The sequence below is a fragment of the Microcebus murinus genome, chromosome 12 (assembly GCF_040939455.1).
Source record: "Microcebus murinus isolate Inina chromosome 12, M.murinus_Inina_mat1.0, whole genome shotgun sequence".
In the NCBI taxonomy this organism is placed as follows: Eukaryota; Metazoa; Chordata; class Mammalia; order Primates; family Cheirogaleidae; genus Microcebus; species Microcebus murinus.
The window spans coordinates 12,870,463-12,882,646 of record NC_134115.1 but is presented as its reverse complement, the minus strand read 5'-3'; the positions used below and the strand labels follow the sequence as shown (position 1 = coordinate 12,882,646).

Here is a 12,184-nt window from a genome sequence, read left to right as displayed (position 1 = left end):
GTTATCAGCCCTTTATCAGATGAGTAGAAAGCAAATATTTTCTCCCATTCTGTAGGTTGTCTATTCACTCTAATGATAGTTTCCTTGGCTGTGCAGAAGCTTTTTAATTTGATCAGGTCCCATTTGTTTATTCTTATTGCTGCCATGATTGCTTTGTCTTCTTCATAAATTCTTTGCCTAGGCCAATGTCTAAAAGAATCTTCCTAACATTTTCTTCCAGAATTCTTAAGGTTTCATGCCTTAGGTTTAAGTCTGTTATCCACTGTGAGTTGATTTTTGTGAAAGGTGAGAGGTGGGGATCTAGTTTCTACCATGCTTATGGATTGGTACAATCAATATTGTTAAAATGTCCATACTATCTAAAGTGATCTACGGTAATGCAATCCCTGTGAAAATACCACCACTGTTCTTTATAGATTTAGAAAAAGTAATTCTACCCTTCATCTGGAACCAGAGAAGACCTTATATAGCCAAAGCAATCTTAAGCAAAAAGAACAAATTGGGAGGCAACAGTCTGCCAGATTTCAAACTTTATTACAAAGTTATAGTAACCAAAATAGCATGGTACTGGCACAAGAACAGAGATATAGACCTTTGGAATAGTACAGAGATCACAGATATAAAACCATCCGCATATTGTCATCTAATCTTCAGGAAAGCAGACAAAAATATACATTGGGGAAAAGAATCTCTATTCAATAAGTGGTGCTGGGAAAAACAGATATCCACATACAGAAGAATATATTCTGTATTCTTACCATGAATGCAGAGAAAAAAAAATGCTGTCAAGAAAACCATAAGGAAGAGAAAATATATTTACTATTCATTAAGCAGAAGTGGGTCACCATAAAGGTCTTTATCCTCATTGATTTCATGTTGAGGCTGAGGAGGAAGGAAGGAAGGAAAGAAGGGAGGAAGGAAGGAAGGAAGGGAGGGAGGGAGGAGAGGATGGCTTGATCTTGCTGGTGGGGGCAGAAGTGGAAGAGGTGGATAAGGCAGAAGACTAGGCAAGAGAGGCAGACACACTCAGTGTAACTACAGAAATAGGTTGCAATTTCTATCTCACGTTTGCTTTTTCATTTCTCTAAAAATGTTTCTATATGGTACTGATCCTTCTTCCACCATTTGCTTTAGTTTCCGTGTCCATATCATAGAAGGGTTCATGTTGTAAAAGAAGTCAGAAGCAGTCGTGAATAATAGGAACCCTTCTGCCAGATTATCTAATGTCAACTTGTTTTCTAGCATTCCTTCTTCTACATCTTCTTTCTCACTGTCTGGCACTGGTTTGGAAGCACTCATCTCCATCAAGTCTTCTATTAATCCCTCTGGTATGGTGTCTTGAATTTCTTTGAATTAGCTCTTGAATTTCTTCAAGATCCATATCTTGAAACCCCTTACCTCTCACTTTGTTTTTTGGGTTTTTTAATGTGTGTTTTTTTGGCCATATCCAAAATCTCTTTCATGATTTCCTAGATTGGCTCTGTCATAATTCCTGTAAAATCATGCACATGTGGACACAATTTTTTCCAGCAGGAATTTATTGTTTGAGGTTTGATGGCTATCACAGCTTTTTCAATAACAATGATGGCATCTTCAATAGTGTAATCCTTCCAGACTTTCATGAAGTTCTATCAGAGTTTTCTTTCGGAATATTGACAATCCTTTCCATAGAGTGTCATGTATAATGAGACTTAGAGGTCCTTATGACCCTCAGATATAGAAACTGAATTAGAGATATTGTATTTGGGGCAAGTAGACCACTTTGACACCTTCAGAGTTGAACTCAGAATTCTGGGTGGCCACGGGCATGATCCAATATCAAAAGAACTTAAAAGGTAGTCTTTTATGGCAAGGTACTTCCTGACTTCAGGAACAAAACATCAATGTAATCAACCCAGAAAAAGCATTCTAGTTGTCAAGGTCTTCTTCTTGTACAGCCAAAATACTGGCAGCTGGTGTTTATCTTTTTCCTTCAAGGCTTGGGGGTTAGCAGCCTTATACATAAGGTTATAGGTAAGGGCAGTCTGATCATAAGCCTGACTGCATTTGTAGAAAACAATAGGATTAGCCTATCCCTTCCTGCTATAAATCTTGTTGCTCGCTTTTCTTCCTTACTAATAAATGTCTTTTATGGCATTTTTTTCCTCCAGAATATGGTACTTTTATCTGCATTAAAAACCTGTTTCAGTTTTTAATCCTTTCTCCTCAATGAGTTTCCTAATGGCATCTGGGAACTTCTCTGCTGCCTCTTAGTCAGCAGAAGCTGCTTTGCATATTATCTTGACTTTTTAAAGCCAAACCACTTTCTAAAATTATCAAACCATCCTTTGCTGGCATTAAATTCTCTAGCTTTAGATCCTTCACCTCTCTTTTGCTTTAAGTTGTCATATGGCTTTGCTTTTTTTTCAAATCATATTAGAGTCTATAGGTATGCCTTTCTCATAGCAATCCTATACCCACATAAAAGTCGCATTTTCAATATGAGATAAAAAGGTATTTCACAAAAAAATGCAAGGTTTTCATGCCTGGTGGCATAGCTGCAGTGATGGCTTCATAAATTTCCTTTTCTTTTTTTTACAAGGGTTGTTACACTGGTTTCATTTATCTTAAGACAGCAGGCTATCTCAGGTGCAGACCTCAATCTATGGTATATATCAAGCAATTCAACTCTTCCTTGCACATCATGACTTTTCTCTGCTTCTTGGAAGCACTTCTAGCATCACTAGCGGCATTTCATACAGGTTAACTCGTATTACCCAAGGTTTATGGTATTGAACTAAACACAATGAAAAATTCCCAAGAACCATAAGAGATCACTTTTTTACTGTGATATGCAATTTATTAGAGAGAGGAACTGCTCAAATAGAGATGACTAGTATTACATGGCATTTTAAGCAGATACTGGCAACACTTGAGCTCACTGCAATAGCAACAGGAGGTGGCTACAAAATTACCAGTATGTATTACAGTTAATTGTATGCAGTTATAACTTAATACTGCATCTTTACACTTGTTTATATTTCTCTTGATTGCAAATGGCACCATGTAAGGTCTGTAAGTGTGTGCATAAGTTTTGATAAATTTTAACTTTGTATCACAGATTTGTAAATATTTTATGGTAGTATGATAAAATAGACTATATCTGTATATACATTATGCATTCTTGACATACCTAATTTTCCTTAATTTTTTCAATATTTCTAGACTGGTTTGTGAGTTTTTTCAAATTGTCACAAATCTCCAAAATTTTTCAATATATTTATTCAAAAACATCTGCATATGAATGGACTCCCACAGTTCAGACCCATGTTGTTCAATGGTCAACTGTATATTTCTCAATATATTGTGGGTCTACTCAGGATTCTATATTAGCCCACTGTGCAAATAAATTACAGTCACACATTACTTAGTGACAGGAATATGGTCTAAGAAATGCATCATTAGGCAATTTTGGGTGATTTTGTTGCTGTGTGAACATCATAGAGTATACTTACACAAACCTAGATGACAGAGCCTGCTACACATCCAAGTTATATGGTACAGCCTATTATTCCTAGTCTACAAACTTGTGTAGTATGTGATTGTACTGAATACTGTAGGCAATTATAATACAATAGTAAGTATTCGTGTATCTAAACATATCTAAACATAGAAAAAGTACAGTAAAAATATGGCATTATAATCTCATGTGACCACCATTGTATATGTAGTTTGTTGTTGACTGAAACATCATCATGTGGTGTATAATTAAAGTTTAAGCCAAAAAAAAAACTTGATAAAGAAAAAAAGGAAGATTTCAGCGTAATGGTATGAATGATAAATGCTTGCTGAAATTCTTGGAAATCTTAGAAAAGAATCAAAAGCTTCATATAACTGAAAACTGAAAATACAGCATTTCTATTTCATCTTATATAAAGTTCTAATATTAGTAAAGATTAAGTAAATCACATAAAAGCAAATACAAGTTATTATTTGTGTCCAAATTTGTGTCCAAATTCAAGAAAAGAAAATATCAAAAACGATATTTTCCACTAAGTTATGAAAGACACAGTTTACCTTATATTCCTGATAGCACTGAAAATCAATAAAATTCTTCTTTATCGAGCTGCATATAGCTAGGGTCATAAAACTATACTCATAGTAGAGCTTTGAGAAATGTAAACAAGAGGGAAAAGCCATCTATCTATAAATATTTATGTGTATATCACTACAACAGAATATTATTGCCAAACGATAGGCAAATGTGTACCTGAGCAAATATAGGAATTACTATATAAAACAATGTTAGATTTTTAAAAAATATAAGTATACAATATTAAGTCCAATAAAAGAAGACCATTATATATTTTTTAAAAGCCCTCGTAAGGTCAACTCCTCAAATTTTTTAAACAATTGACAATGTAATTTTCCTACAAATTCTAAAAATTGTTAGTCATATAACTGCAAATAGCATTTTATGAGAAATAAGTCTATTTTAAAAATCTGGTAACTACTTTGGTCCTATAGCTAGCATTAAGGTACCAAAGAATATATTGGGCGGTAGATAGTAGACTACAGAAAGAACAAAGTATAAACAGAAAACATATTCAGGAGAGAAGCAGTTCCTTCTTCGCTGAGGAAGAATTGTATCAAAAGTCTTAATGAGAAATGAGTTTAATGTAGACTAACAATAAACCTGTTAGCTAATTGGTTAGTAAAGTTAGTAAGCAAAACAACTGGGCTTAATTAATGTTTTCTGAAATTCGGTATGTAATAATTTTTTTTCTACACAGAATAAAAGGCAAAAAAATATATTCACAAAATACTGCAGGAGGTAGACTTCCTCTTATAAAGAAAAAAATAAAACATGACAAGAAATTAATAGTATACACAAATTCAGTTCTCACCCGGTCTTCCTTCTTAGGCAACTGATCCTTGATAAGAGTCTTGGTACGCCTGAGAAACCAGCCAGACATCTTCTTTGCAAGCCTTCCCATGGCCTTTCTGCCAGTGGCTAGTTCTCTTTTCGTTGCTGTGTGTCTCTGACCGTGTTCTACTGGGTCAGAAAACTGCTTCTTGAAGTAGGTCCTGCTACCTAAAAGACCTGGCACAGCCCTTTATAAAGGCAATAAGAAAAATGTCAGGGCTTTATTAAGTCATCTAAAAAGAAAAACATTGACTTCTTTTTGCTTCTAAGTCACTTGTTTATTAATGGCAACAAAAACAAAAGCAAAGAACACAGAATGTTTTTTATGACAGTTTCAGTTTATAACTATAGATGATGGAATTGGTAATTAATGTGTATGTTTATTTACTTCAGGGACCAAGAGAAATATACACAAACAGATTTTTATGGAACTTTACTCTGTATACCATGTTTCAAATCAAACATCTAAAACAGACAAATGATTATTTCAGAAACTAATGATTAGCAAACAAGGCAGCATTAAGCTAAAGAAGTATTAAATAATTTTTTTTTAAAAAGTGTTTTCACTCACCAGTCCATAACACACCACAGTTCTTTCATGTTGTTCTGAAGAATGGTTCCAGTGAGGCCAATGCGAACATTACATTTTAAAGCTTTCATAACTTCTGTTACTCTAGCCTTTGGATTCTTGATTCTGTGAGCTTCATCCACGATGACAGCTGACCATTCCAAACTACAAAGAAAGAAAAAAGCGAGAAAGATTGAGAAAACTTCTCTTTCTTAGTCCATAGAATTTTTAGAGAGCAGTTCTCTCTACTGAACTTTTCAGTTTTTTTTTCCTCTTTTAACTCTTTGACAATTTCTTTGGATTCTTACCTAGTTAGTTCTAAAATGATCACAGGTTTGGACAGCTCCCAGAAATAAAATGGGTATGGAGAAGACAAAAGGATATAGACATTCTGTTTGATGATGCTAATATGAAAAATCTCATTTAAACATCACTACATTGACAATAAAGGAATTTTTTTTTAAAAAATAACAAATCAGAAGTATGCCCTTCCCCTCCACAATGCTCACCACATCCTTCAGATGTGAGTCTACCCTCCCCCAACCTCCAAATCCTCTAACTCTTGCTAGGGAAAAGCAAAGATATAAAATGCAACCAAAATGTTTGTACTCTCATATTTTCTTGAAATAAAAAAAAAGGGCTCTAAAAACTGATCTGTTTATGGAAAGTGACTATATGATGTAAATGAGACTGAACAGAGAAATGATTCTAGTTTCAAATATGTCTCAAGGGCTGCCTCAGCTATATTCAAGTTGTATTGGTTTACTGTCAAATAAAACTAATGTGTGTCCATAAAAAGAAAAAAAATAACAAATATATAAAATAAAAGCAAAACTTGCAATGTTAAAAATGAATGAAAAGTATCAATATAAACTCATGACTTTTAAAAGTTATAAAGTATAGCCCTGTCTATTAGAAAAGGTTTAGAACTGATTATTACCCCTGTAGCAAGGAGAACCCATAGTGGTCTATCCACTAAAAAGAACCAGAGTCCCATGGAGAAATGGTTGATGTCAGGCATGTCACAGGGGAAACACTGAAGAGCCACAAAGCAAAGATGTATCCAAAGGCAAATGGGGACATGACCAAAGGATATAGGAGACAGCCTAATTATAATATTTAAGCATCATTAAGAATAATGACTATAATTTGGTATGAATCATTTAATGAGTACAAATCCACAAATTGCAGACTCTTACTTCATACCATACATAAAAATTAACTCAAAATATATCATAGACCTAAATATGAACTAAAATAATAAAACTTATAAGACATTGGAAGAAAAAACCTTTGTGACTCTGGATTAGGCACACATTTCTCAGATATGACACCAAAAGTATGGTCAATTTAAAAAAATTTGATAAGTTGGACTTTACCAAAGTTAAAAACTTTTGCCCTTCCAAAATACCACTAAGAAAATAAAAATACATGCTATAAACTGAGTGAAAATATTTGTAAATCATAATCTGATATAACACATGTATACAAAACACATAAAGAACTATTACAACTCAACACAACTTAAAACAATCCAATTAAAAGATGAGCAAAAGAGTCTAATAGACATTTCACCAAATACTTATTTGAAGATATGCAAATGACAAAGAAGCACATGAAAAGATTCTTGACGTCATTTTTTATCAGAGAAATGTAAATTAAAATCATAAGATACCAGTACACTCCTATTAGAATGGCTATAATAAAAACATTAACAATATCAAGTCTTGGCAAAGATGTGGAGAAACCAGAATCCTCACACACTGCTTTTGGAAACATACAACTACTATTCTAAGATAGTTTGGCAGTTTCTTAAAAAGTTAAAGATGTACTTTCACCCACAAGACTCAGCAATTCCATTCCTAGGTATTTATACAACAGAAATGAAAACTTAGGTACAAAAAATTATATGTGAATGTTCACAGCAGCATTATTCATACAGCCAAAAACTAAAGACAACCCAAATGTCCATCAACTGGTGAAAAGACAAACAAAATAAGGTATACAATAGTGTTGTTCAGCAATAAAAAGGAACAAATTACTGAAGTATGTTACAATATAGATGAACCTCTAAAACAATAATTTAAGTGACAATGATAACGTGATATGAGAAAGAAATCGATGGTAAAATATTTAGGAAATCCATGCTAAAATACTTAGGGATAAAGTTGTCATGTGACATGTCATGTTACTGAAATGATTCAATACCACAACTGTACATACACAAAGACACATGTGCATGCACGCACACACACACACACAAACTTACATTTTGCCAACATTAGAATATATATAAATACAACTTTTGACTCCCAAGTAGTGAGTATATAGATCCTCATGTAACATTATTTCAAATTTTCTATAGGTTTCATAATTTTCTTAATATAAAGTTGAAAAAAGGCAGAAGCTCTCGAGAACAAAGAGAAAGGGAGAGGAGAAAATAACCAGAAAATTCTAGAAGCTGAAAAGAACATGGACAAGATGACTCACAAAAGCAGAGAAAGCAGTATCCTCTGCCAGTGTTGGAAAAAGCCAAGGAGCAATCTGATTGATATTTTTTAGCTCTTAAACAATTAGGAATTGGTGGCACCAGGTGCCTCTGGTAACTAGAGTCATGTAAATGTTCAACAGTTTGTTTAAGGAGTTGGATCTCCTAGACACCAGTCCCCCCACTCTGCAATATAGACAGACCAGGTCATGCTAAAGGGAGCAAGAGAAAGGCAAAATACTCATTTTCCTTAATAAGAAATGAACAGATAATGCTGATAACTAAAGAAAAATATAAAAGTTGTATCATAAACATGGCCTTCAGAGATATGGAGGTAAAGACTAAGACAAGTAAAAGCTGAAGGCAAAGGTAATAGAGGGCAGGAGTGAACTGCAGTTTTTCACTAAACACCTTATATCATATTTGGCTCTTTAAATGATGCATATATAACCTTGATAAAATTTTAAATGAAGTAAAAAATATAGTAAGAATAACAAAAAGAGGTATAGTTCACTCATATTATATAGTCTGTTTTTCTACAATTATCTATAATAAAAATACAGAGCAGTATTCTCAAAAATAACTTAATATTTGCTCAGATAAAATACAAATTATTTTAAATATCTGTCAAATAAAGTAAAGCCATTTAAAATCATCAATAGAACAAAATAAATAAATATAACAAAACCTGTAACATTTTGGTTCCTCTAACCTTATAGATATGTGATTTATAGTTGCATAATCGTACTTTAGAATTCATATTTAATATTTATAAAAATCACAGAAAAAATAACCACTTAAACATTTATCAGCAAGCATTATGTGCTAAAAGTGTAATAAGTACTGAAATACAGAAATTAAAGATAAAAATCTCCTATATGAAAGAGCTCACATTCTAAAGCAATAGGTAAAAATATAATTAAAATATGATTGATACTATGATAAATGAATTTATTACATCTACTAAAGAACATTTTTTAGGGTAGTATAATATTGGTTAAAAACCCAAGGTCTGGGGTTAGATGGTCAAGGTTCAAACCTAATGTCCACCACTGACTTAGCTGTATAGGCTTGAACAAGTTACTTAACCTCTTCGTGCCTCAGATTAGTCTGTCTCCTGGCGGCACCCACGAAACAGTAACAGGCCAACCTATTGGCTTGTAAGTTGAACATATAAAATCAAATCCCAGATCTGACAAAAACAGTAGCTCTAAATCCAACTTTACCAATAATTATATTCAATGCGAATGGTTTAGATAACCTCCAATAAAAGGCAAAGGCTATCATAATGGATAAAAAAGTAAGATTTAACTATACACTAACATATTGGGACCTGAACATATAAATTCAGGAGGTGGGGGCAGGGGGCACAATTCAGCTTATAACAAGCCTGTTAGTTAATCTTTTTCCATTCAACCTGGCTGTCCTCTGTCGGCACATATAGCAGCCAGGGTATTTATATGAAGTGCAAATCTGATCATTTATATCATATCAGTAATATGCTGAAAACACTTCAAGAGCACTCTATTGTTCTAAGGATAAAGATCAAAATCCTCTAAAGTAGCTTTCCATACTCTTTATGATCTGTTTCCTGCTTATCTCACTGTGTTATCTACAGCTACCTCTCTCTTATACTCTAGGCTACAGTGGTTCCTAACGTGTGTGTGTGTGTGTGTACATGTGAGTGTATGTATTTTTTTACCACTCTACATTCATAACAGATTCCCATAATTAAAATCATTTATGAAAACTACTGTCTTTTTTTCAGAGACACCGTACACATAAAAGGTTGTACATGAGATTTAGGACAAGTCTTACCACTCTTTAACAGGCACTGTTTGGAGGGGTATCCTGTATTGAGTTTAAGAAATAGAATAAGAAACCGTAGAAAACCTGATGCAGATTTTTCCTTCTCAGTGATTGTTATTCTCTGAGAATAACACTGAAACTATATATTTCAATAATTCTGAAATAAAATTAAATGAAGTTAAAGAATATTTAGAGTTTTGTAAAAAATCACAATATAAAAGAATAAATACAATTGATGTAAGCAGAATATTAATGCAATCACTCCCATTATTCCCATTACCTGTTAAGCTCATCCAGACATAAGCGCAGCGTTTCATAAGTTGTTAGAGCAATTTCACACTTCCTCTGCTTTACACGAATCAGTTCATTGTCTTTTTTGTTTCCATGTAAAACAGTGACTCTGAAATATCCCCAGGTGTCCAATTCATCCTTCCAGTTGTAGAGGACAGAAAGAGGAGCAACTATTAAGAACATCTAAAAGAAGAATAAAAATTTTTTTAAAATGAGAAAGAACCCCAAAGTGAAATCCAGAATATCAATAGTCCTATTTCTTAATTTTGACACTCTAGTTAATAAAAATAAATACAACTGAGTGATTGGCTATATTTGGACATAGAAAACCCTCAAAAACACTTTGTTGCATAATTAGCTTTTTATTAGGACAAAATAGATACCTTAACCTGTCCAAAGGAATAGCTCTTTTTATTTCCTCCTACCAAAAACGCATTGAGAGATAAGAGAAAAGTAACTCTCATAAAGAAAGAAAAGACTAAAATCAGGACCCCAATAATAACTTCAAGTGCCAAGTGGTACTCTTAGATGAATAAATTCTTAGATGATTTATTCACACTTGAAAAGTTTTTAAATGTATGTATGATGTATCATATCATACACACATACCTCAAACCCACCACTCCTTAATTTATAACATTCAGTTCATTAAAGGGCCTTTTTCAAAGACTTCCAACATTAATTTTTCAGGATTCTGTTGTGATTCTGGCATTAGCATAATAAATATAAAGGAATTTATTTCTTCTCTATTTCATAAATTGTCTTTTAAAAATGCACCTTGTTTTAAATGGACCAATACAATTTTATCTTTTAAGAATTTCATCAAAATTATAATTTTTATTTGGATTTACTTCTGGGAAATCCTGTAGGATGTCACAGTAAGCCCAATAAAAATTTTGAATTCCAGTTCAAATGAGTAACTGAACACATGTATGTATTGACGCCAATAAAACAAAAGAACAAATATATAAATAAATCCATAAAGGTATTAGAATGCCTGAAAGTGTGCTACCAGCAGATCAGAACAGTGTAAGAGCAGATGAGAACTGGCATACCTGAAAAATTGAGCAATCCATCCTACTTTTATAAAAAAGAAAACTCCCCCCAAAAACCAAATTTTCGTAGAAGGAATCTAAAAACAACAATAAGCAAAACAAAACAACAACAACAAAACTCAGCAGCTGAGGCAGTTGGAAGGACTGGGTCAAAAAAAATAATAGCCATTAATTTTAAGAAGCAGTCATCTGCTTCAAAAAAGCTGATTCTAGCATCAGTACCCAACTTCCCCTACATAAAGTACTAGATATATTTTTCTAAAGCAAAACTTATTTGGAAAAAATTCTATGGTGAGTGTTAGGGTTGAGGGTAATTTTTTAATTTCAGGGATAAAGAAAAAGCCCCAAATACTGTCAAACAGCAACAAAAAGTTCCTTTCCAAGGAAACAAGTCAGTTTGACATTGGACCTCATCTACAATATGAAGTGACAGAAGATACAAAAATGATTTGAAGGCCGGGCGCGGTGGCTCACGCCTGTAATCCTAGCACTCTGGGAGGCCGAGGCGGGTGGATTGCTCGAGGTCAGGAGTTCGAGACCAGCCTGAGCAAGAGCGAGACCCCCGTCTCTACTATAAATAGAAAGAAATTAATTGGCCAACTAAAAAAAAAAAAAAAAAGAAAATGATTTGAGTCAAGTATAAAAGAAAATTTTGAATTAGAATTCTACAGGCAGATAATCTATCAATCAGTATGAGAATAATATGTAAGCACACAAAATTTATAAAATAAGATTTAATTGAAAATGTTATGCAAAAACTGATACAAAGAGAGAAGTAAACAAACTCAAAGTCACAGCAGGAAAATTTAATATATTTCTCTCCAGATCCAGTTGCCCAAATAGACAAAAAGAAAATCATAATAGCACTGAGAGTTTTAACAATCCAATTAACAAGCATGATTAAGTAGAAATATATAGAACAATGTGGTCATAATAACAAAGAATACACAATATAAGCAAACATTTCAAAATAACAGAGACTACACAATACACAATATCAGAGCATTAAAAACACTTGACCATGTCTTTAACCACAAAGAAAATATCAAGGCTGCATTATCTGATGC

At 33.2% G+C, this 12,184-nt stretch overlaps 1 protein-coding gene across 1 annotated transcript in view; it reads right to left on the bottom strand.

Annotated features, from left to right (window-relative positions):
• ERCC6L2 (ERCC excision repair 6 like 2) overlaps positions 1-12,184 on the bottom strand; it is a 118,365-nt gene that overhangs the window by 80,737 nt on the left and 25,444 nt on the right. Inside the window, exons 4-6 of the mRNA XM_020289244.2 lie at positions 10,052-10,245; positions 5,478-5,639; positions 4,887-5,094 (exon numbers count right to left, since the gene is read on the bottom strand). Of these exons, the coding sequence (XP_020144833.2) occupies positions 4,887-5,094; positions 5,478-5,639; positions 10,052-10,245 (564 nt within the window). The remainder of the gene's footprint in view (positions 1-4,886; positions 5,095-5,477; positions 5,640-10,051; positions 10,246-12,184) is intronic.